Below are 27500 nucleotides of genomic sequence, written 5' to 3'. Positions count from 1 at the left end.
GTTTTACATTCAGTTCTCTGCATTAGGCATTCAAATTCCACCTAGGTCAACTTTGTCTTTCATTTTTTTGGGGTCGGTACAATAAAGTACCCGTCAAGTACCGGAATCAATGTAATTGACTTCCCCCTCCCCTCAAAACGGCTGAATGTGTGCTAAAATTAGGACGAATTGTTTTTACTTAGCTCCAAATGCTCAAAGGTGTACAAGCTGTCACCAACAGCTTTTGCATCAGACATGGTATATTTTCTGTCTGTCTCTCCTTTCTGTGAGACAGTATGGTACAATTTCATTGAGAATTGGCTCACATTTCTATCAGTTTGAGTAACTGCATTAGAATTTCCCCTTTCCCTTATTGGCTCTCGGTTATTATTGTCGAAGACCAATGCGACTGATACAGTGAGGGAGTTCCAAAAAGCCAATGTTCTGGGGAAGAAAGACTGGGAATAATCGTCAGTGCAAGAGCTAAGGGTCTGGGTACAATTTGGGTGATGGGAAAGGAAATACAATTAAATAGGATCTGTTCAATTAGAGTTGGTACAAGACCAACAGCCCTGATAGAGCAGAGATTATTGTAGTACAAATGGAAGAGACAAAGAAGGGTCACAGCATATCTGTGGGCCAGACATTGAAGTGTCTTGAGTTCTATTTTGTTCCTTGTTCAGTTTGTATTTGTATATCTATATATTATAATTGAAGGCAAGTTTCTTAACTTACACCATAGATACTCTTGGCTAAGGCATGAAGCTCACACAATCTCATTTCAGTTTTCTACATATGTAAGGAGTTGTACAGTCAATGGAAAGAAAATTCATTTTATTTACCTATCTTTTCTTTCATTTTATTTATTTATAAATTTTTATGCTTCAGTATTTATTCACCACCATCATCATCATCATCATCATCATCATCATCGTCATTATTATTATTATTATTATTATTATTATTATTATTATTATTATTATTATTATTATTATTATTATTATTATTTAGCATGCTGGAGGAAAGGCTTAGCAGTATTTTGCCAGTCATAACATTCTGATTTTAAATTCCACCAAATCGACTTTGCCTTTCATTCTTTTGGGGTCGATTAAATAATACCAGTTACGCACTGGGGTCAATGTAATTGACTTAATCCTCACCCCCAAATTCCAGACTTTGGGTCTATAGTAGAAAGGATCATTATTATTATTATTATTATTATTATTATTATTATTACTATTATTATTATTATTATTATTATTGCTGTTGTTGTTGTTGTATAGAGAGCATTACACACCATCTAAGTGACACTGAGGTACAAATATACAAAGCCCGATATACCCGCTATGACTACCCATCTAATAAGGTTACACGAGGCACATGCATCACAACCATATGTGCACGACACACTGACTGCTTATTGAGATAAACAGTGCACAACCTTGCAGGTGGGACCCTATTAGAGTTTTCTTCAGGTTGAGTACCTCATACCATTCAAAAGGTCCCTGAATAAGGGTTGTTTAACCCTTTAGTGTTCAGATTATTCTATCAAACATAATGCCTATTGATTCCCATTGATTTGAATTAATCATGCATTATCCCATATCTTCAAGATCTTGATAGTGTAATTACTTAATGTAGAATAACATTGTAGGGTAGGTGTGAGAGCCTGGATTTGGTCAGTTTGAACAGAAAACAGATTAACTATTTTGGCCGGATATGGCCGGTTTAAATACTAAAGGGTTAAGAATGGTGAACAAAATCCATGTTTCCTGAGGTGATGTATTCAAGCCCCAAAGAATCCCTCTCAACACATAGCTACGATGCTTCCTCACTACTTCTGCTTTCAATCAGATATGCACATCTTGTCAGCCACAAAGAGAAATTCTCAATCTACTGGCAAGTTAATCTATAGTATTGAGCAGAGTATTTGCTGTATCCCATCTTTTATACCAAGATAAAACATGTACACCATAACACTTTGAATCAGTGGTTGTTGTCTCACGCCATCAGCCATAAAGAATAAACTCTAATTCGAGCCTACTCTAAGCTACTGAGAATGTGTGTAGCAACTTGAAGATCCACCCACCACATGCAATAGACTGGCAGTTGCATGGGCATGAAAGCTACGTTGTTATCCTCATTCCGTAAATGGTGGCATTTAAGAGGTGGGGAGCTGAACCATCCTGGGGTACAGAGGATTCGCAATCTAGACTAGAGTCTGAAAGTTTATTACACCAAAGTGGGTTACACCATGGTTACACCATGGAAGAAAGAGTGAGAGAAAGTTGTGGTGAAAGAGTACAGCGGGGTTCACCACCACTCCCGCCGGAGCCTCGTGGAGCTTAGGTGTTTTTGCTCAATAAACACTCACAATGCTCGGTCTGGGAATTGAAACCGCATTCTTATGACTGCAAGTCCGCTGCCCTAACCACTGGGCCATTGCGCCTCCACGTGGTTGTTGTTGTTAGTGTTGCTGATGTTATTAATATTTTCTTCCTTTTGTTTTTCTTCTGGTGATGATCATTACAGAATTTCAGGAGTGGAACAATGTCAGATTTTATTTTGCAAACCAATGTCCATCTTGGGCCACTGCAGTCTCTAAAACTTTGGCATGACAGTGAAGGTAAAAGTCCAGATTGGTTCTTGACCAATATTGAAATCAAAGATATGACTACAAATAATTGGTAAGACATTTTTAGATCAATATACTCGGTAGATATGGGTGTGTGTGTGTGTGTCTGTCTGTATGATAGCTGTCCAGTCGTGACTGAGGTAGACCATCACCGATCATTAAGAACAGCATGCATTCAGACGAAAATTATAGCTTACACTTACGAGGAATCAGAGAGTATCTGGGGAGTAAGGGTTCAATTCCCATAGCCGCTGACTGTCAATTTTTTTCTGTCTTATAAGGATAAACACCCAATATTTCTCTGCAGTCCTCACAGATTTACTGCATTCAAAATTTACTTTCTTGTCTGTAATATATGTGTGTGTTTGTAAATAGAAAAAACAGGTACATATGTATATGTGCATATATACATATACATACATATACATACATACATATATATATATATATATATATATATATATATATATATACCTGATGGACAGAAAGACCGATTCTATGACACTCTACTGCAGACTACCTCGTTGACGAACGACAGAGACCTTCTCTTGTGGCTGGTGACTTCAATGGTCACGTTGGACGACATGCTGGGGGCTTCCACGGTGTACATGGAGGCTATGGCTCTGGTTCCCGCAACGAGGAGGGAACCAGGCTGCTGGAGTTCTGCGATGCAAATAATCTTATGATTTGCAACACTAACTTCAGGAAACCTACCAGCCACCTAGTCACCTACCGATCGGGCCAACATACCAGCCAAATTGACTACATCCTTGCCAGGCAAAGGGAGAGATGGCTACTTATAAATGCCAAAACCTTCCCAGGCGAAGAATGCACCCCACAACATAGACTGGTAGTTAGTGACTTTAGGATCAGGAGTAGGAGGACAACCAGAAGACGACCAACATGGAGAAGAAGGATCTGGAAGCTTAAGGATCCTGTGAATGGACAGAGATTTAGAGACATGTTACTTGAAGCCTTTGACGAAGTAGAAGGGGATAGTGTATCACATGGGGTAGAGGACAACTGGACGTTTCTAAGGGACAACCTGCTGAGAGCCACTGACCAGATCTGTGGCTGGTGCAAAGTCCCCTCTCGTCCCAAGGTAACGTGGTGGTGGAACAGTGTCGTAGACAGGGCTATTAGAGAAGAGAGACAGACTTGGAAGCACTGGAAGAATGGTGGTAGCAGGGAATTGTATCAGACTGCTAAAAGGGAAGCTAGGAGACAGGTCTATCTAGCCAGAGGGGAAGCAGATAAGAAAAAATTTGCCAATGTTCTGCGCCGTGAGGACCAAAGACTGGAGGTGTTTCGCGTTGCAAGACAGTGGTGAGAGAGAATTGTGATGTGGTGGGAGAGAAGTGTGTTCGCATGGAAGATGGTTCACTTGCGCTAAACGAGGATGCAAAGAGAGAGGCTTGGAGATGCCACTATGAAAGGTTGCTGAATAAAGAAAATGAATGGGATAAAGAGTCTGCCGAACGTTGACCCAACAGAGAGACCAGCTATCAGGGTTGATAGTTCCTTAGTAGCTAAGGCAATTAGAAGCATGAAGACAGGGAAAGCCCCAGGCCCATCAGGTATCACTGCAGAGATGCTCAAAATATCTGGTAGTGTCGGCTATAGCCTAGTCACCTGTATAGTTAATCAGGTGATACATGAAGGAGTCATACCCAATGACTGGTGTAGCAGCATAATAGTCAACTGCTACAAAGGTAAAGGTGATGCCCTAGATACAAATAATTACAGAGGTATCAAGCTGTTGGATCAGGTGATGAAGGTTACAGAGAGGGTCATAAGCCAACTAATTAGAGAGAGAGTTAGTTTAGATGAGATGCAGTTTGGTTTCGTGCCAGGGAAAAGTACCACTGATGCTATATTCCTGGTAAGGCAGCTGCAGGAGAAATACCTAGCCAAAGATAAGGCCCTGTACCTGGCTTTTGTTGACATGGAGAAAGCCTTCGACAGGGTCCCCCGATCCCTCATATGGTGGTCAATGAGGAAACTAGGATAGAAGAATGGTTAGTGAGAGCTGTGCAAGCCATGTACAGGGACGCTGCTAGTAAGGTGAGGGTTGGAAATGAGTACAGTGAAGAATTCCGGGTAGAGGTAGGGGTCCACCAAGGCTCAGTCCTCAGCCCCCTCCTATTTATCATAGTCCTCCAGGCAATAACGGAGGAATTCAAGACAGGATGCCCCTGGGAGCTCCTCTATGCTGATGACCTTGCTCTAATTGCTGAGTCATTATCAGAACTGGAGAAGAAGTTTCAGGTGTGGAAGCATGGTTTAGAATCGAAGGGCCTTAGAGTCAACCTAGCTAAAACCAAAGTCGTAATAAGTAGGAAGGTAGACAAATCACAAACGCCTTCAGGTAGATGGCCCTGCTCGATCTGTAGAAAAGGTGTAGGTAGAAACTCTATAAGATGCACCAAGTGTAAGCTATGGACACATAAGAGGTGCAGCAATGTCATAGGAAGGCTAACTAGGAAGATGGTTTTTGTATGTGGCAGATGCTCGGAGCATTAACCTCTGAAAATCTGCAGAAAACAACTTCCGTCACTTTCCAGGGGAAAAACTAGAAGTAGTTGATAGCTTCCGTTATTGGTGACCAAGTCAGTAGTGGGGGTGGGTGTGCTGAAAGTGTAACGGCTAGAGTAAGAATAGCCTGGGCAAAGTTTAGGGAGCTCTTACCTCTGTTGGTGACTAAAGGCCTCTCGCTCAGAGTAAAAGGCAGACTGTATGATGCATGTGTACGAACAGCCATGCTACATGGCAGTGAAACATGGGCCGTGACTGCTGAGGACATGCGTAAGCTCGCGAGAAATGAAGCTAGTATGCTCCGTTGGATGTGTAATGTCAGTGTTCATAGTCGACAGAGTGTAAGTACCTTGAGAGAAAAGTTGGACCTAAGAGGAATCAGATGTTGTGTGCAAGAGAGACGATTGCGCTGGTATGGTCATGTGGTGAGAATGGATGAAGATAGGTGTGTGAAAAAGTGCCACACCCTGGCAGTTGAGGGGACCTGTGGAAGAGGTAGACCCAGGAAAACCTGGGTCGAGGTGGTGAAGCACGACCTTCGAACTCTAGGTCTCACCAAGGAAATGACCAGAGACCGAGACCTATGGAAGTATGCTGTGCGTGAGAAGACCTGGCAAGACCAGTGAGAACAATCAAAATCAAATCATATATCAGAAAGCAGGGGTTAAGTGACCCATCTGCGTGTCCGCTGTCAGCCTCGTCTGGCACCCGTGCCGGTGATACGTAAAAGCACCATTCGCTCATGGCCGTTTGCCAGCTCTGCCTGGCCCCGTGTCGGTGGCACGTAAAAGCACCATCCGTTCGTGTTCGTTGCCAGCCTCGCCTGGCCCCGTGCCGGTGACACGTAAAAGCACCGTCCGTTCGTGGCCGTTGGCCAGCTCTGTCTGGCCCCGTGTCGGTGGCACGTAAAAGCACCATCCGTTCGTGGCCGTTTGCCAGCTCTGTCTGGCCCCATGTCGGTGGCACGTAAAAGCACCATCCGTCCGTGTCCGTTGCCAGCCTCGGCTGGCCCCCGTGCCGGTGACACGTAAAAGCACCGTCCGCTCGTGGCCGTTTGCCAGCTCTGTCTGGCAACCGTGTCGGTGGCACGTAAAAGCACCATCTGTTCGCGTCCGTTGTCAGCCTCGGCTGGCCCCCGTGCCGGTGACACGTAAAAGCACCATCCGTTCGTGGCCATTTGCCAGCTCTGTCTGGCCCCGTGTCGGTGGCACGTAAAAGCACCATCCGTCCGTGTCCGTTGCCAGCCTCGGCTGGCCCCCGTGCCGGTGACACGTAAAAGCACCGTCTGTTCGTGGCCGGTTGCCAGCTCTGTCTGGCCCCGTGTCGGTGGCACGTAAAAGCACCATCCGTTCGTGTCCGTTGCCAGCATCGCCTAGCCCCGTGCGGGTGACACGTAAAAGCACCATCCGTTCGTGGCCGTTCGCCAGCTCTGTCTGGCACCTGTGCAGGTGGCACGTAAAAAAACACCCACTACACTCGCGGAGTGGTTGGCGTTAGGAAGGGCATCCAGCCGTAGAAACACTGCCAGATCTGACTGGGCCTGACGAAGCCTTCCAGCTTCACAGACCCCAGTTGACCCGTTCAACCCATGCTAGCATGGAAAACGGACGCTAAACGATGATGATGATGATGATGATGATATATATATATATACATATATAAATATATATATATATACACACACACATAAATATATATATATATAAAATGTAATTTAGATTTAGTTGAATTAGATACTTAAAATGAGGCACCTTGTTAAGACGAACTAATTTGCACACTCAGACAATATCAGACAATAAAACTACATAGAATTTTTCCCACCTGATATTCATGCAGATGCGGTCATCTGATGAGGACGGTTCCCTTTGAAATGATGTAATGCTTGATCAATTAAAGGAGACGCTCGAAATGGCTGGAATGAATTGAGACTTATACACCTTTGTTACTCATTTATATTGATTAGTAAATTCATGAAATGATTATATATTGATTAATAAATTCTCAAAACCGGTATGCTTTAGAATCTCTTTAACAATTCACAATAATGACTTTTATTACTTTTATTCCTACCTCAGTTCATCTAATATGTATCTATCGTTACTTTTCATAAAAAGCCTTTACTTTTTTTGATTTCCAATGTGCATTTTCGCTTATTTTTCTTCTTACTTTCCCTTTACATTTCCACGTCTAGTTTCTATTTTCGTTTTGTAACATATTTCTGATGATGATGATATATATATATATATATACATATATACTGCCAGATCTGACTGGGCCTGACGAAGCCTTCCAGCTTCACAGACCCCAGTTGACCCGTCCAACCCATGCTAGCATGGAAAGCGGACGCTAAACGATGATGATGATGATGATGATATGTAATAGAAATATGTTACAAAAAGAAAATAGAAACTATATATATATATATATATATATATGTATGTATAATTACAGGTATTGTTTTGAATGCAACAACTGGTTAGCCTTTGACAAAGGTGATGGCTTGATTATCCGAAAATTAAAACCAACAACTGGACAGCTGTTTGATCTCTTCGAGGTGACCAAAAGCAGAATCTACAGATCCTTATTTGATGATCATCTCTATTTCTCGATCGTTAAACGACCTCATGCCAGTAAATTCACACGTGTACAGAGACTGTCGTCTGTAACAGCTATACTTTACCTGTCACTTGTCAGTAGTGCCATGTTTTTTAAACCAGATGAAAATCCTTCTGGAAAGGTGATCCGCATCGGAATTTTAACAATTTCTTCAAAGGAGATTTTTGTTGGAATAATCGGTTCCATAATAATGATTGTACCGACTTCTATGATCATCTTTCTTTTCAAAACAAGAAAGAGCAGAGGAGAACAACCAAGAGAAGACAAGGAAAAGAAGGCATCAATTAGAGAGCAGCTGAAAGGGTTTCGATTCCCATGGTGGACAGTATATATTGCGTATCTGATTGTGTTTTCATCGATAGGTGTTTCGGCATTTATTACATTTTCTTACAGTATGAAATGGGGAAAAGAACTATCACTACGTTGGCTGCTATCTGTGTTTGTCAATGTGTCTGGTTCTATATTATTTGTGCAACCTTTAAAGGTCAGTTGTCCCTTTCAATTTTATAATATTTATTCTCTATGAAATGTAATTTCATGTAACACTCATATACGTCAGTGCATGCATGTAAGTATGTGTGCACATATATGTAAATATCTACACACACACACACACACATGCACATAGGACAGAAGTAAATAGAAACACCATCAAATATCGTTTTATGTTTATTCTAGCTTCTAAAGGTTTATATTTTTTTATTGACATTTTTATGTTTCAGTTTCTATGTGTGACTGTTTAGTCATGCCACGTACAAAAGAAACCCTGGAACTGTCTGAATTTCAAAGAGGCCATATTGTAGGTCATTCTGAAGATGGACATAATCAGTGTAAAATCGCAGTAAACCTTGGAATCCTGCTTTCTCCAGTTAATAGAGTGATTGTGAAATTCACCAGAGAGGGGGAATGAGTCCACATCACCTCACCCAGATCAATCAGGGCCCTCTACCAGAACCCATTTCTTTGTTAAGAGAAGTGAGGACGATAATCCTCATTGGAAGGCCTCTGGCATAGCAGGACAAGTTGATGTCACTCTCGGAACAGCTGTCAGGTATCTCCACAAACTTGGTTACTATAGCAGAGCAGCAGCAAGAATGAAGCCACTTCTTTGACCAGCCAACATCAAGCGGAGAAAAATTTGGGCCAGTGAGATGGTGGAGAGGCTACTAGCATTTTGGGACACAGTCAAATTCTCTGATAAGTTTAGATTTGCTGTATTTCCTGATAGCGGTCAAGTGTGAGTCTGGAAACTCTGTGACCAAGAATTTGATGTGAAAAGATTGCAGCCAACAATGAAATATGGAAGCTATTCTGTGATGGTCTGGGTAGCAATTTGGAGCAATGGTTGATCAGAGCTGGTGGAGTGTGAGGGAAACATAAACTCAGATAAATATGTATCCATATTGCAGAAAAGACTCTTTCCATTCTTCTCTGGTGGTGAAATGATTAAAGAAGACTATTTATGGAAGATGAGATCTCCTTGTCACATGGCAAAAATAACCCAAGACTTGTTGGATGAGAATGGCATTAAAAAGCTTCCATGGCCAAGCCAGTCACCAGATATGGACCCTATTGAACACCTCTGGGACATAATGGACAGGGCACTTCATAAAAAGAACAAGAATGCATTGTCAAAGCCAGATCTTTTGAGATTACAGCATGAAACTTGGCAAGAAATTCCGCAAGAGAATATTTGCCATCTGATCAGTAACATGCCTAAAAGGGTCCTTGCATTTTAAAAGGCAAAGGGCTTGTCTACTAGATATTAAATATTCACATTATAGCAATTAATAAATAATCTGAATGTATAATTTCAGATTTAAAGAAATTCTAATGATTATAAGTTTGTCTATTTACTTCTGTCATGTCTGTGTATATATTCATATATATATATAATATATAAGTGTGTGTATGTATATATATGTACATGTATTTGTATGTATATGATGGATGTATATGTGTGCGTGTGCGCATATATATATATCATCAGCATCAGCATTTTACGTCTGCGTTCCATGCAGACATGGGTTAGGTGGTTTGACATTTGACAGGAGCTGACTAGCAGAAGGGCTGTTCAACCTCCAGTCATCTGTTTTGGTTTGGTTTCTACAGCTGGATGCCCTTCGTCATACCAACCACTTTGTTGAATGTACTGAGTACTTTTACATAGCACCAGCACAAGGCATTTTATGTGGCAATGCTTGTTATCATTCACGTGTAATATATATCTATCTATCTATCTATCTATCTATATATATATATATATATATATACAATCATATATATGTATGTATGCATATATATATATATATATATATATATATATATAAATATACATATACATATATATGTATGCATATATATATGTGTGTGTGTGCACACAATATATATATATGCATACATACACACATATACATACACTCACACACACATACACACTCACACGCACACATACACATTCACACAAACACACACACACACACACACAAATATAAGAACAAGCTAGTTAGGCAAGTCGATATACAAAAAATATTAAATAAATTTAATACAATCATTGTAACTTAATTCCATCATCAGATAACACCAGCCTCCATCTTCAGGGAAGAATTTTACATTTGAAGTGTTGACAGAATGGAGTTTAAAGATGAAGCTCCTTCTTTAAACTCCATGCTGTCAACTCTTCAAATGTTAGACGAAGGCTGATGGCATCCGATGATAGAATCAAGTTGCAATAATTATTTTGGACCACCAACCTCCCAGAAACAGCTGTCGGACTCATAAAACTCTTCTTCAACCCCTTTAATTCCCGATATCATTCTTATTCTGTGTAAGTCGGACATTTTTATATGTAAACATAATTAGTTTTTGTATCAAATGTTTTGAATATTTTTTGTACATAGAATTGCCTAACTCACTTCTCCTTACAATTTACTCCTCTATCTGCTCAAGTTCAAATCTCTTGAGTACTACGAAGTGTATTCTATACAGAGAATTCCTGTCTCTAATCTATCTGTGTGTGTGTGTGTGTGTGTGTGTGTGTGTGTGTGTGTGTGTGTGTGTGTGTGTGTGTGTGTATGACTGTGGGTATGATTATCAATCATCTGAGAACCCTTCTTTTCCTTATTTCTTTCTAGGTTGTCTTCACAGCCATGTTACTATCATTTATCTTTAAGTCACCAGCAACAGAGGAAGACAAATATGCAGCTGCCCTCAGCAATGATCGGTTTAAGGATTTGTCACAGTTTCCTGGTAAATATGGAAAAGTTTCTTTTTAAAACATCTTATAAATATATAATGTACTGTTCACTGATAGAAAATTCAAAACATGAAGGAGAGAGAGAGAGACAGAATGATAGAGATGTAGTCAGACAGATAGATTCAAGTACATAAACTTACTGATACCTACTATTTGCTTATCCTATGTACATATAAGTGCACAAACACACATAGACATATAGATACGATAACAACAACAACAACATGAATATCAAAAAAAATTACGGTTACTCCAGTGACCATTGAACTTACTTCCCAAAATAGTTGACCTTATACTTTAATTAGAAACAATTATTAATTACTAACGGGACCCGTGAATATTTCATTGAATCAAGAGTAAGCCTGTTGGGTTATTCCTGAAAATTTTATCCAAAAAAGCCTGAAAGCATAGCCTGTGTTGTGTCTGTATCAAAAGATAGTTGCTCATCTGCTACTCATTGAAAAGTGAAGGAAATTGTTATATAATTGTTATATTAATTAATGCTCTTTATATATATACTTTATACACTTTATGCACAATTTTATAGACTTAATACACTCATAAAATAAAAATTAACTCTTATTTTTCCATTTTCCCCATGAACAGAAAAAATTACATTTTAAAATTTACATGGTCACAATTTCATATTTAGAAAACAAAAATTTTATAAAATATAGGGGTCACAATTCCACAGGGGTAAAAGTTTAATTCAGCATGGCATATTCTGAAAACCACATCGTTGGTAACTTATAAGCCAAGGTGATGGATCAGAGCCAATACATTTCAATTTGTGTACACCTTTCAATCTTATACTACTTTGCAGATTATGTTCTTCGTGTAAGTTCTTCTTTTCCTTTGTTTGTCAGTGTTGATAACTTTAACTCTCACATCAGATAATTTGTGAGCCCTTGAGAAAGCAACATATAGCTGAGCATGGCTGAATACTGGTTCAGGCAGGAACAGCCCCACTTTATCATATGTAATTTATTCATAATCATTGCATGTGACAGGTAAACAGGGAAACTGGCTTCTTTCTAAAGTGAATAGCAAGTCTGGGATGCACATGTGTTAAGTGATAGGTGATAAAAAAAACTCAGTTCTATTTTTTTTTAAAATTACTTTTCACTATGCATTCACCATCGCCACCTCCACCACCACCACCTCCATCTCTCTCTCCCTTTCTGTTTCTATTTCTCTCTCTTTTTCTGTCTCTATTTCTCTGCCTTTCCTAAATCTCACCATCAGAACATCACCCCTCTGCTAAAATTATATTCCTAACTCTCCCTTATATCATTACCTTTAACTAACTTTTTTAACCATGTAATAAATATTACGTTCCCCCTACCTCACATCATGAACGCTTTTCTCTCTCACTCTTTCTCTTTCTCTCTCTTTCTGCCTCACTCTTCGCCTTATCCTCTTTCCGTCTCTCTCTCTTATCTTTCTCCCTTTTTATCTCTAATCACATGAAAGCATTACCGACAGGCTAAGTAACGTAATGACAAGAAGAATTATCAATAACTATTATTGATGATAAAGCAGCAAGCTGGCAAAATGGTTAGCAGTATTTCATTCGTCCTTATGTTCTGAGTTCAAATTCTGCTGAGGTCGACTTTGCCATTCATCCTTTCAGGGAAGTGCTTTTTACGTGGCACTGGCACGATGCCTGTAGGAGCAGCCTTAGTACTTCTACTGTGGAGTACAGGTCTTCTTGAGTACAGCAAGGCACCAAGTATTGCAGCCCTTTGTCATCTCATCTGATAGGTTCAGCATCTGGAGGTCATCCTTCAGTACTTTGTCCCATGTCTTCGTGGGTCTCCCTCATCCACAGGTTCCATAACCTTTGAGAGATCAGCAGCTCAATAAAATAGATTACCAGTCATATACTAGGGACAATGCTACCAGTTAACCCCCTCCCCTTGAAATTACTAAATTAAAAAAACCATTATTTTATTTTACTTCTTTTTCAGTTGTTCCAAAGGAATCTTTGAAAATCTGTCCCATGCCAAATTTGGCATCTGAAGATTGGCAGAAGAAGAAAGAAATCCTGCAACTCGATTATAAACTCTTCAATATGTTCCAGTCTCTTTTCTTCCGTTGTTTATATATTGTACTTTTGGTCATTCTTATTGCTAATGAATCGGTAAACAAATGTTTTCAGCAGAATAATTCTATTGAAAATATTTTCCACATCGAAAAATTCTCACAGGTAAATATATATATATAATTAAATAAATACCTTCATCATCATCATCATCATCATCATCATCATCATCATCATCATCATCATCATCATCATCATCATCATCACATCATCATCATCATCATCATCATCATCATCATCATCATCATCATCACCACCACCACCACCACCACCACCACCACCACCACCACCACAAGGGATATTAGACTGTCATTTCCATCAGGTCAAGCAGATAAGGAGATCACAGACAAGATGTCTCATTAGATTGCTTCTTTGTTTTTTTTCTTCTTGTCTTATACACTCTTCCATTATATTCTTAACCATTTTTTATTATTAGAAAGATGGCATTGAATCGATGTGGGATTGGATAGAAAAGTATGCTGTTCCAGGAATCTTCCCACTCACAGACAGTAATGGTAAGGAACTGAAACTGTACGACCAATATTTCCTGCCAGACAAAACCAACAGGCGTCTTGGAGGCATTCGTCTGAGACAGATAAGAATGGTAAAAGGTAAATATAATTTACAAACAGTGATTATTCCATTTTGTTTCTTACCATTTTGCCCGAGAACCTGTTTCGATTATGCCCTGTAGCATTCGACTACAGCTCTTTACATTCTGAGTTCAAATCCTTCCAAAGTTGACTTTGATCTTTATCCTCTTGGTTTCATCATCATTTAACATTCTGTTCCATACTGGCATGGAGTGAATAGTTTTGAGGGAATCCTATGGAACCAAAGAGTACAACATTCTCCAATGTCCGCCTTAGTATGTCTTCTATGGATTGGATACCTTTCTTAGTCACAACCACTTCACAGCATGGACTGGGTGCTGTTTTTTGATGCCACAAGCACTAGGGAGATTGCTATGTAGCTTGTAAGGCTATGAACACCAAGGAAGCCAACTTTATGCTAGGAGATAAGGAACTATACAGTTGAGGTGGACCGGAAGTATAGGGTCAGTGATGTCACATGAATGGCCGAGGGGCCTTGCCGGAAGAGAAATGAGGCAGGTCATGTAAGCAGAAGCATGACAAACATGAGCCTCTTTTGCTTTGGGGCTGTTGCTCAGGATGAATGCAATGGCTGTGTGAGTCGAGTGAGTTGGTAATAAGGTTCTGCTCAGAGGTTAGGTGAGCAGGGCTCCAATGGATATATCCCAGTTGGAAAGGATCAACATTACGAGAGGACCTGCTAGGTGAATTATACCTTTTTCCCCCATACCATAAGCTATTTTGTCCCTCGTGCATTTTTCTCTCTCCCCACCCCAACACTCGCCCCACCACTTTCTGAATAATATGTCAAGAAGAATAAGGATTGGTATCAACAACATCAGACATTTCTGTGTTTAGGGAGATGTTATCGCCTGGAAGAGGGCCAAAATATGAGAGAAAATGACCAAAGGAGAATAGGATAGGTTTCTTGCTGTAGTGGAGCTACACGACTACTGACATTTCAGAAAAAAGGCTGGGAGTGATCAGGTGGATATGGAAATAAATAAAAATATGAGGTGTCCAAGTAGTGATGAGATCTCAATAAAATACCAGTAAGTACTTGGGTTCTGTATAAGGGATTATGCCTCTCCCTCACATTTGAGGCTTTGAGAAAAGAGGTGAGAAGTATAAAGACAGAGTGGAAGAGTAAGAGCAGAACTTGCATTGTTAAAGTAACAAACAGAGAAGGAGAAATAAGAGACAGCGAGGACAGTTGGCGCCACTCAGTGAGCTGAGAAAAATAAATCTTAAAAAGTGATGGAAAAAGAAAGATAGAATGTCACAAAAATACCCAGATAGAGAGAGGAGGAAGAGAGAGGAGAAGTTGAGAGAGAGAGAGAGAGAGAGAGAGAGAGAGACAAAGCGAAAGAGAAAGTCTCTGTATAATATGATGATATCAAAACAGATCCAGACCATACACCAAGAGGACAAAAAATATCAGCTTAGCGTAGTGTGGGAGGTGCATATATTGGAAAAATTAAAAAGTTGTGGCGGCTGCCTAAGTATCAAGAGAAATTTATTTATGAGATGCCCATGCGCTGACAAATTCATGTAAGACTACTGAAAAATAATTATACCTACTTTAGGATAATACCAAAAGGATAAGATTTATCCTGACATGCACTCAACACTCTCCAACAGAAATTCAAATTGCACATAAATAATCTAAATATTATAATCTAAATATAATCAAAATTAATATGATTAACAAGTTTTGCAATCAACAGAAGATGAAACAGGGCTTGTTTGTCTCATTCTTATGTTTCTAAGGTATGTTCTCATCATTTCTATTGATGTTAAATACACATAAAATATATTTAAGGAAAAGCATGTACAGTTGGTCCTTTATTGATCGTAGGGGGTTATATTGATCTGGGTATTAAGTTTTTGAAAAAGCGATCAATTCAAAGAAGAATGCAATTATCACTTAATTACTTTGTGTTGTTTTCAGTTCCATGCCACATGTCGAAACTAGTCAAAATGTGCATTCCAAACTATTCTGCAGAACATGAAGATACAAAGGATTATCTACCAGGTAAGCATCCATAATTATTGTCATCACTGTCATCCTTATCCTCATCACCACCACCACCACCACCACCACCACCACCACCACAACCATCACCACCACCACCATCATCACCACCATCACCACCACCACCACCACCACCACCACCACCACCCTCACCATCATCATCACCATCATCATCATCATCATCATCATCATCACCATCATTTTTGTTTTAACGTTCACTTTCGCATGCTCACATGAGTTGGATGGAATTTGTAGAAGGGGATTTACTATACTCGGGGTACCCTTTCTGTCACCGACCCTCATCTGTTTCCAAGCAAGTTAACTTTTCCTTGTCACCACACATATTTTCATAGAAGTTTACAAATAAAGGACATCGGTTGTTTACAACTATCATGCAATGATAAGACAATAACACAGACTCACAGACAGACAGACAGACACACACACACACACATAAATACAAAGATATATACACACCCACATATGCTAGGGTTCTTTCAGTTTTTCTCTACCAAATCTTGTTGTGTTATGCAATGTGGTCTTAAAAATATGTATAAATTGTCCAGAATTTGAAACCATAGATACATGGTCTTGACTGGAAGACCGTTACCGCTAGACCATGTGCCTTTACATGTGCATTTCAAGAAATAATTAAATGATTTAATCACTTTTGTTATAATTACTCTTCTTTAATGCAGGCTGGAAAATTGGTGCTAAGCAGAAAGAAGATGAGAAATATATAACTGCTGCATTCAAATATACTTCTGAAGAGAAAGCTGGATATAGCTTCACTAATTATGGAGTACAAGGAAATTATGAAAGTGCTGGTTATATGATTGATATAAACGAGAGACACAAGAAAGCAAAATCTTTGTTCAAGACACTTCGTTCGAACACCTGGATAGACGAGCGTACCCGAGCGGTAATCATTGACATTAGCACATACAATGCTAATTCTGGACTTTTCACATCAACTAAAATTATGATTGAGAGATTGTCCTGTGGTAGAATGGAGCCATCTATTCGTTCACTCAGCTTCAAGTTCCATCCATTTGTTGATCCTCTTGATTACTTGGTGTTTCTGATAATCATCATTGTTGGAATTTTATGTTTGATAACTTTGGTAGGAGTTGTGATAGCCATTAAGAAACGGCGTATGCAAGCCCTGCGTGAATATCACACCCTGATGAATATGGCAACTGTAATCTCCATCGTAGTCATCCAGATTGGCTTCGGCTTGAGAATTGATGCTCTTCTTCAAATTCAGGGTAAATTGGTCAAGAATCCAGGTAAACAGTTTTAATTTTAATAAATATATTTTAGTGCAAAGTGGTGACAGAATCATTAGCACACCAGGCAAAATGCTTAGCGACATTTCGTCTGATTTCACATTTTTATTTCAAATTCCGCCAAGGTCAACTTTGCTTTTCATCCTTTCAGGGTTGATCAAATAAGTACCAGTTGAACACTAGAGTTGATGTGAATAACTTTTCCCCTCACCCGAAATTGCAGGCCTTGTGCGAAAATTTGAAATCAAGGCATTCCTTTTTGTGAAAGAGTGTAGGCTTGAAATGTCAAAAATTCTTACATTTTTTCAGAGCGTCAAACTAATGTATCTTGTTTTTTGTTCCCTTACCTGGCTCTGTTTTTTTTTTTGTATTTTGTTTTTGTACATTTTGAACCTTACACACACACACACACACACACACATGCACACACACATCTGAAATTTGCTAATCATTAAACACTCATCTTAAGACATGTGGTCAGAAATTGTTTCTAATTTTTCTTTTCCACAAACTACATGACACAAGTCAGACTGAAAGAAAAATAAAAGAAAAATGTTTCATTAAAATGTTCCAACCTGTTCTGAATGGAAATAACAGCAACAATATAACGACCAGTTAATGATGTGGATTAAAAAGTATCTCTAGCATATAAAAATAAACAAATTCCAGAATATCGGTACACCTGGCAAACCATGATCTTTAAGCTTCATGCAGATTGGTTAAAATTGTATTCTAAAAATTCAGCTTGATATCAAGAATTAAAGGGGTTAAGTAAGAGGTTTGTGAGTCCAACAGCTGTTTCTGGGAGCTTGATGGTCCAAAATATTGATTGTAACTTGATTCCAATAATTATTTTGGCCCACCAACCTCCCGGAAACAGCTTTTGGACTCGTAAAACTCTTCTTCAACCCCTTTAATTCCTGATACCATTCTTATTCTGTGTTGCATTGGCATCCTTTCTGTCTCGGGAGACAATGGAGTTGCGCATGAAGTAGTCAAGTCCGGCTTTTATATTTCATGTCCTGATACATTTCCTGCTGTGGCTGTGTAGTCCTATCCTGGACAAACACTCCCTCTGGCAGGTATCGCAAATGTAGCGAAGACTGTTCCTGGCTGGTTGTAGTGCCATAGTCTCTTGTTTACGTCTCTTCCTTTCTTTCCATTTCTCCTCTCTCTCTCTCTCTGTCACTCCTTTGTATTCCCTCTTTTACGGTACGTCGCCATTCTCCACGGTTGCCGGCAACTGCCTCCCAACCGCTAATATTGATGTTGCAGGCCTTCATGTCCCTTTTGCAAACATCCTTGTAACGTAAGATCAGTCTACCCACAGACCTAGTACCTTTACAAGCTCTCCGTAGAGTATGTCCTTGGGGATTCTGCCATCTTTCATACGGCTAACATGCCCAAGCCATCTCATACGTCTTTGTGTGAGGAGTGCAAACATGCTTGGTATTCCTGCTTGCCTGAGGACATCTTTGTTGGGGATATGATTCTGCCATTTGATGCGGAGGATTTTTCGGAGGCAGCGCAGGTGAAAGATGTTTAGGCGACACTCTTGGCGTGTGTATAGCGTCCAGGTCTCACTTCCATACAGTAGAGTGCTGAGTACACATGCCTGGTAGATCTTCATTTTCGTGGTCTTGGTCAGCTTATTGTTGTCCCAAGCCCGTTTGGAGAGTTGGGCCATCGCAGCAGCTGCCTTGCCAATGCGTATATTGAGCTCAGCGTCAAGGGATACCATTCTTATTCTGTGTAAGTCGGGCATTTTGATACGTAAACATAAATACAGTTTTTGTATCAAATGTATTTAATATTTTTTGTACATAGAATTGCCTAACTTGCTTCTCCTTGCAATTTACTCCTCTATCTGTTCAAGTTCAAATCTCTTGAGCACTAAGAAGTGTATTCTGCTCAGAGAATACCTGTCTCTAATCTATCTATCTATCTATCTATCTATATGTGTGTGTGTAAATATATATATATATATATATATAAATGTAAATATATATATACAAATATATATAAATATATATATTTATATATAAATATATGTGTTTGTGTAAATATACATGTGTATATATATAAATGTAAATCATCATCATCATCATCATCATCGTTTAACGTCCGTTTTCCGCGCTAGCACGGGTTGGACGGTTTCGACCGGGGTCTGGAGAGCTCGGGACTGCCCCAGGCTCCAGTCTAGTCTGGCAGTGTTTCTACAGCTGGATGCCCTTCCTAACGCCAACCACTCCGCGAGTGTAGTGGGTGTTTTTTACGTGCCACCTGCACAGGTGCCAGAGGGGTCTGGCATCGGCCACGTTCGGATGGTGCTTTTTTTTATGGGGGGGTGCAGAAATATAGGGGAGCACCAGTGGGAGGGGTGGTTCAGAGGACAGTAATAGGCAAGTAGAACGTAGGATATCGAGAGAGGGGTAATGCATGGTGAAATAGCGTATTGAAGAGGGGGGTTCAAAGAGTAGACACCTATAATGGTGGTGGGGGGGTGCAGAAATATAGGGGAGCACCAGTGGGAGGGGTGGTTCAGAGGACAGGTTCTAGGCAAGTAGAACGTAGGATATCGAGAGAGGGGTAATGCATGGTGAAATAGCGTATTGAAGAGGGGGGTTCAAAGAGTAGACACCTATAATGGTGGTGGGGGGGTGCAGAAATATAGGGGAGCACCAGTGGCAGGGGTGGTTCAGAGGACAGGTTCTAGGCAAGTAGAACGTAGGATATCGAGAGAGGGGTAATGCATGGTGAAATAGCGTATTGAAGAGAGGGGTTCAAAGAGTAGACACCTATAATGGTGGGAGAAACGACATCCGGTATAGTTGGAGCAAAATAGAGATATCCGGTATTGGTGGTGGGGGTGGGTAGGGCGGGCGCGCCGCGAAGAACCGGCAGCCAATTTCTAATCAGCCCTGTAAGGGAGATAGATCTTAAATATCTATAACGATAACTAGTGAATTATACAGAATATGCAAAAACGAGGCGAGGCTGAAATAGTAAACAGAGTGGCGACTAGGGGGATCAGAATAATAATAATTAATAAATAATAATAATAAATAGAGATACGGATGAATTAAAGTTCAAGATTTCTTATCTTGGGATCACTTCGTTTACGGACAGACTTGGCAAAAGGAATTCGGAATCAAGAGTGAGGCAGGTTACTAGCTTAAGTATGCATAGCCATGTCGAGGAGTAGGAAGAGGAGTCCAGACAGACAATGTAAAAAGAGGGGGAGAGAAACCCCGCGAAGAACCGGCAGCCAATTTCTAATCAGCCCTGTAGTATATATAAATATACATGTATATATATATATATATATATATATATGTGTGTGTGTGTATATATAAATATAGATATATGTGTGTGTGTGGTGTGTATGTAAGTATGTATATATATATATATATATATATAATATATATATATATTCTGTATAGTTTTTATATGATTTTATTGTTTCAGATGCATATGCATCAGGGAACTTAATGGCATCCAGAGTGACGGTGTATTTTGCTGGTCTCTGTGCCTGTGTGATAGTATTCGCCATCAAACTACTACAGCCACTTGCCTTGAATTACCACCTGTTCCTGATGAAGGCCAGTATCGTGTTATCATTGCCATCGATTGCATCATTCAGTGTCGTCCTTTTCTTCCTTATGACAGCTTTTGCAATCGCCATTCACATAACTTTCAATAACGTATCAATATATTTCATCGATTTGAAATCCACCTACCTGGCTCTCTTCCGCATTTTCCTTGCCATGGGCAAATTCAAAGAGACTTTCGGATTAGATAACATCATGTCGAACATGATTTTCTTCGTCTACGCCTTGCTCGTGTCTATCATTCTGTTAAATGTATGCATTAGTATTATCAACGATACGTTTAGCTTTGTCAAAAACAGCATTAATTGCCTTGGATTTGAATACTGTTTTGATTCCAAACTCAATGAACATTTCTGGTACAGAATGACCACTCTCTTTCACAAGAAGAAAATATCCAGCGAAGGTTATTATCATTATTCTTTTCTTTTCTTTTATTCTTTTATTCTTTTATTTGTTTCAGTCATTTGATTGCAGCCGTGCTAGAGCACTGCATTTAGTCGAGCAAATCGTCCCCAGGACTTATTCTTTGTGAGCTTAGTACTTATTCTATCAGTCTCTCTTGCCAAACCGCTAAGTTACGGGGATGTAAACACACCAGCACTGGTTGTCAAGCGATGTATAGGCGACTTGTCAGACTCAAATGGCTGAAGGCACACAGCCTCTCTACAACTGGAAGAAGAAGTACAAACTAACTCACTCAATGATTGGCCATAACATTTTAACTTCCTACAATGTATATATATATATTATATATATATATATATATATATAATATATATATATATAATATATATATATATAATATATATATATATACATGATATATATGATGATGATATATATATAAACAAAGCATCAGAATGCATGACCTGATGTCAGTCCTGCTTCTCCTCAGTTCAAATATTTGAGCTAAGTTGACTCCAAGATCAGGACCAACTTCGTGCAGGCATAAAGACAAGCTGACAAAACGTTGCTCCTCTAAATGGAAACCTTCCTGTTGTTGTGGTTTTGTAGCACAAAGCAAATCAGTCCTTGCCTTCCACTCTAGAAAATATACAGGGTGATTCAAAAGTCTCCATACATAGGAAAAATTTATATTTTTATAAGAAACAGTTTATAAGAACCCTTAGATTCCTTGACCTGACCCCTCTTGGTTTCTATCTCTGGGGGCATTTGAAAGGCATTGTGTATCGTGGAAAGATAAAAGACATAAATGATTTGAAGGAACGTATCACCAGCTCATTTGCACATGTATCACCAGATGTGCAATTACGAGTTCACAATGAGTGGGGCAAACGTATTGCAATGTGTATTCAAAACAATGGTAACCATATAGAACCTGTTAAATAAAAAAAGAAACTGTTCTTATAAACTGTTTCTTATAAAAAGATAAGTTGTTCCTATGTATGGCGACTTTTGAATCACCCTGTATAGTGAATGATGCACATGCAGTCAAGCAAACGGATTCCTTAACTTGTTCCATTTGCCATAAGGTTTGCAAAGTACCGACAGGCCTCAAGAGATGGTCACATGTTTTATGGACACATTTGTGTCCACAGAACATGATTAATGCTTTATTTTACTGAACCCTCATTTGTCATTCACAACAAGAGAATCCAGCAAATATATTGTGTTAGTATATGTGTATATGTTTCCATTATAATGGAATAATATTGTTCTGGAAATACATTTTCCTAAAACTTCATTTTCTTTTTTGTCTGTTTCAAGAGAAATATTTACCAATGAGAATGAATTCTCAGATAACAAAGAAAGTATTTCAAAAAGTAAGTTAACTTTTTCCCTGATTTTAATCCGATGTTTTATATTTTCTTTTCACAACCTGGAATTAATTCATGCCAAAGTGTTTCATCTGGTCTCTTACAATAGTAGAATTAATTCTTTATATTTAAACTAACCATATCCAACCCAAATATTCTACATGTTTTATGTTGAAGCTGGCCAAATCCAACCTGTCACACATAACCTACAATATTTACATAATTTACATTTGATGGATATTTGTCCTCATATACTAGGACACAACAACCTCTTAAGCAGACTGAGTACAGATAGGAGTAGCATATGGGAACTGGTATTAAGGAAGGATAGGAAAATATTAGATTTATAAGCCCTAAAATTCACTCCATAATTGCCCACGGGCATATGGCGTAGTGGTTAAAAGTGCAGGCTACTAACCCCAAGATTCCTAAGTTCGATTCCAGGCAGTGACCTGAACAAAAACAAAATACCTTAAGAATGAGAACCCAGGTTTGAAATTTCCCCAAGACACCTGATGAAGGCTGGAGGGTATATCAGCCGAAACGTTGTGTTAACAACAAACAAGATGAGGACAAATATCTGTCAAATGTAAATAATGTAAACAATGTACATAATTCCTCATCTCTTAAATATAGAACTATAACCTACAATGTCTGTCATTCTAAAAATAAGACAATCACAGCTTCAAAATGTTGAAAGTACAAGATACTTCATGATTAATTTTTTAAACTGCTGCTAAGAAAACATTACATTTGATAAATTAATCTGAATGCTAAAGAGTTAAGCCCTTACCAAAATATTTTATTTATCATCTTGGAGTAAAATAAATTCGCACCAGAATATTTTGATTGAGGTACAAATATTGTTATCCTGTATTATATCATCATCGCCATCCTGCGTTACATCATCACCATCTTGTATTACACCATCATCATCATTATCCTCCCCTCCCCTCCCCTCCTCCTCCTCCTCCTCCTCCTCATCATCATCACCATTACTACCAGCACCACCAATTGGTTATTTTTGGGAGCTTGATGTTTAGTTTTCCTTCACTCACAAGATATCGGTGATGCCAATGCCACCATATGTTCTCCTGATTTGACTTATATTGCTTCCTTTTTCACAAACTTTCAGTTCGATCTTCTTGTTTGTGAGTCCATCAGTGACTTTGAAGAAATAAGTTGGATGTTGCTGACGAAATACATAAATTGTTATCTGAATATGCATCTCAGGAAACCTGGCTTTGAAAGCTTCCAGACCAAATTACACGGTGCCGGTGATGCTATGAAGCTTTTTCAGCCAGTTTTCACAGATATGTGCCAGATTGGAAATCAGTTGGAAGTTAAAAAGATCAACAATGGAGGAGCATCATGGACACTTTGGTAATAACAGGAACATTTAATATGATATAGATTTAAAAAAAATTTTTTAATAATAAATTTCATAATTTTTCTTCTTTTATGAAGCCAAAACAATTCAAGTTATAAGAACTCTTCAGAGATATGTTGTTGTGAGATCACAATAACAATTCTCTGAAGATTTCTTGAAGAAGGAGTCCTAACCCCAAAATTTTGATACACAAAGTAAAAGTACAAATCCTTGACTTGTACAATTTCTTTTAACTTGCATTGTTTTGGCTTTAAAAAAGATTAAAACATTTATATATATCAGACAATAGCTCAGGCAAACTATACTATTTAATATAATATTTTAGTTAGTGTTGTTGTAATTATTGTTGTTGTTGTTTTCTGCCAATCTAAATATTTTGAAAGTTCCATGATGAGACAGGGATCTTACTCATTTTTCCTGAACTCTATAGACGTCATGAAAAATACATTTTAAATAATCAGTTTGGCGGGATTGCTTAGACGTCGAATTGATAAGTGAAACCAAATACATATTTAACTAGCAATAATTGAGCTGGCAGTTGGTGAACCAGCAATGTTTGGGCCAGGAATAGTTGAGCTAACAATTGTCGAGCCAACTATAGTCGAACTACCAATAGTTGAGCCAGTAATGAATGAGCTTGCAATATTTGAACCAGCAATAACTGAGCTAGCAATAGGTGACTCAGCAACAGTTGAGGCATCAATATTTGAACCAGCAATGGTTGAACTAGCAATGGTTGAACTAGTAATGGTTAAGCTAGTAATTATTAAACTAGTAATTGTTGAGCTAATAATGATTAAACTGGCTGTTGAGCTAGTAATGATTAAACTGGCTGTTGAGCTAGCAATAATTGAACTAATGATTGTTGAGCTAGCAATAGCTGATCTAGCAAAAGTTGAGCCACGAATGGATGTACCAACAGTGGTTGAACGAGTAACAGGTGGCCCAGCTGCAACTGAGCCAGCAGTAGTTGAACTAGCAATAGTCAAACAAATAATAGTTGAACCAGTTATGGTTGAGACAGTAATAGATAAACAAGCAATAACTAAGTCACAAGTTGTTGGGCTACTTCACTCATTTATTAGTTCAGATCTTGCAATAGAAACCATTGCTAAATCAAGTATTATATTGTGAATTTGTTTCTTTGCGTGCTACATAAACCATGAGAGTAAGGTACGGCATGGTGTTTTTGTGTTTGCTTAAATTTATTTTTGACTTAGACATCATAAAAATTTATAATCTTCAAGAGAATGTTAAATAATTCAGTTTTGAAACAGTGGGTCTTGAAGCATTTACAGCTATAAATAATAGCATGTAAATATTAAGTTAATAAGACACTTGTTTAGAAGAAGTTGAAGGCTGTCCATGGCATATGAATCTACATCTGTAAACATGATAGATGTTCTACCATTGAACCAAAGCAATTTTCGCCAATTTAAAAGCTGAAGTTTTAACTCCAGTTCAGGCTTGACTAAGCAGACTTTGACAAGAAGAGTTCAGCTGTGACCACCCCACAGTGTTTTGTATATCTAAGCATCATAAGCATATAAAAGCAGTGAAGAAGCAAATATGGTAAACTGGCCCATGAAACACCTTATTATATTTACTATATTTAATCGCATAAAAGAGTGGCATATTAGATGCAACCTCCTTTTCAGCAATGTGTATTCAGGGAAAAACAGTTTGTAATGTATTAAAGTATGCCTTGTTACATGTTCTGATCCATGGTTCACTTCCTGCACTCTGCAATACTTCATCAACCAAGAGGAGGCAGAAGCTTCAGGGAAGAAGTTCTTCACTTCGAAGAACAAGAACTGGTGGGAACAAAGAACTGGTAGAAAATTGGCTTCACATGGTGCAAAACGATGGCCTCTTTGCTGAATGCAAGGCTGAGTTTATTGTAACTTGATAAATAAGGCAAATAAGTTACCAAAATATTGATTTCAAATTTTAGTATAAGGCCAGCATTTTGTGGGGAGGGAGTAAGTTGATTATATCGACCCCAGTGTTTAACTGGTACTTTTTTCATCGACTCCAAAAAGATGAAAGGTAAAGTTGACCTCGATGGAATTTGAACTCAGAAAGTAAGGACGGATGAAATGCCGCAAAACATTTTGCCTGGTGTGCAAAATGATTCTGCCAACTCACCTCCTTAACGTGGCAAAATATTTCACTCAACACAATGATATAGGCCCAACTTTGCATATAGGATCCAGGATGATTTTTTAAAAACATTTTTGGGGCAAAAATTGCATTTTATATGCCTTCAGATATGGGAGTTTAATTTTCCATTTTTCTATGTTCAATTTCCATACCAGCAACAGTTCTGCTTTTTGTCTCTCTGGGGCTGATACAATGACTAACAATTATGTCAGAGAAGGAAGGAATCTGTTCCAGTTAGTAGTCTTGAAACAGTATACAGAAAGTTTTTATTTTTACATCCATAAATTATATATAATTTTTTTTATTATCTATTTTATACAATTCCTAATGTTACTAATTAAAATTTTTTTTTAATTCTTTTTTAAATTCCAAAACAACAAACGAAAAATAAACATAACTAATTAAACAATACATAAAATAAACAAACAAACATATACCAAAATAACACACAAAAAATGAAAAAAACAGGTATTATTGGAAATATAAGGACCCTGTTCTGAAAATATGTTGTAAATGCCATAATGGAGATGTTCCTGAAATATTATGCTATGATGTGACTGATAAAAAATATCAGATGTTACCACAAATGCAACAATCCCAGTTTGTGGGTCCTGTCGTCTGGGTTTGTCAACCAACAACCTGTAATGTAGACCAGGTAAGGATCAGTAAGTTATTCTCACTCTGCGGGAGTCATCAGTTAAGCTTGTACAGAATGGGGTTATTAATTTGGTCCAGTTATATTTACTTGGTCAGAGACCAGTGATTAAAACACTAGTATGATTATATAGGTGTGGTCATAGCTGTGTGGTTAAGAAATTTGCTTTGTAACCACGTGGCATTGAGTTCAGTCCCAATGTATGGCACCTTGGGTAATTGAGTGGACAAATGAAAGAAAGGGCACTCAACATATTTATTGAGAGTTACATGTATTGATCAAATCAGTTTGATTCAAATTCCTTGGTACTTTAAGTTTCAAGGTGTGACGCTAATCCTCAGCCATTGGAAATTTGAATGAGAGATCAGCTGGAGAGAGTCAGATGTTATTATCAGTAGATAAGCTGCGATTGGTTGAGAAAGATCACATAGTGTCACATTTTGATGTTGGTATTTCAGCGATAACAATTACTTGGAAAATACTGCATGATGAACAGGAAATCGACTGTGTGCTAGACAGAAAATCAGTTATGCACTTGGAGGAGAAGTAGGAATGGGTGGTGTGATGTGTTTGTGTGGATATGTGTGTATATGTGCTTATATGCCCCTGTGTGTGTGTCTTTATTTATGTGTATGAGTACATGTATGTGTAGGTGTACATGAGCACATCCACACATGCATACATTATATATATATATTATATAGATATATTAACACAAGTGTATATATATATATATATATATATATATATATATATATATATATATACGTTTAAGTAATTGAGATTCAAGTGAGTTCTAATGAATTCACATGAATATGGTCCTTAACTAGGATGCAACGGAAATCTATATGGTGTTAGCCA

The 27500-nt window shown here is 38.5% G+C and overlaps 1 protein-coding gene across 1 annotated transcript in view; it reads left to right on the top strand.

Annotated features, from left to right (window-relative positions):
* LOC115218602 overlaps positions 1 to 27500 on the top strand; it is a 151289-nt gene that overhangs the window by 102798 nt on the left and 20991 nt on the right. The window contains exons 17-27 of the mRNA XM_036508232.1: positions 2512 to 2666; positions 7601 to 8249; positions 10900 to 11014; positions 12992 to 13230; positions 13562 to 13736; positions 15670 to 15753; positions 16452 to 17042; positions 20511 to 21056; positions 22382 to 22437; positions 23567 to 23814; positions 26453 to 26639. Of these exons, the coding sequence (XP_036364125.1) occupies positions 2512 to 2666; positions 7601 to 8249; positions 10900 to 11014; positions 12992 to 13230; positions 13562 to 13736; positions 15670 to 15753; positions 16452 to 17042; positions 20511 to 21056; positions 22382 to 22437; positions 23567 to 23814; positions 26453 to 26639 (3045 nt within the window). The remainder of the gene's footprint in view (positions 1 to 2511; positions 2667 to 7600; positions 8250 to 10899; positions 11015 to 12991; positions 13231 to 13561; positions 13737 to 15669; positions 15754 to 16451; positions 17043 to 20510; positions 21057 to 22381; positions 22438 to 23566; positions 23815 to 26452; positions 26640 to 27500) is intronic.

The sequence above is a fragment of the Octopus sinensis genome, linkage group LG13 (genome assembly GCF_006345805.1).
Source record: "Octopus sinensis linkage group LG13, ASM634580v1, whole genome shotgun sequence".
NCBI classification, from domain to species: domain Eukaryota; kingdom Metazoa; phylum Mollusca; class Cephalopoda; order Octopoda; family Octopodidae; genus Octopus; species Octopus sinensis.
The sequence above is the reverse complement of the archived record's forward strand: the minus strand, read 5'-3'. Positions and strand labels throughout refer to the sequence as shown.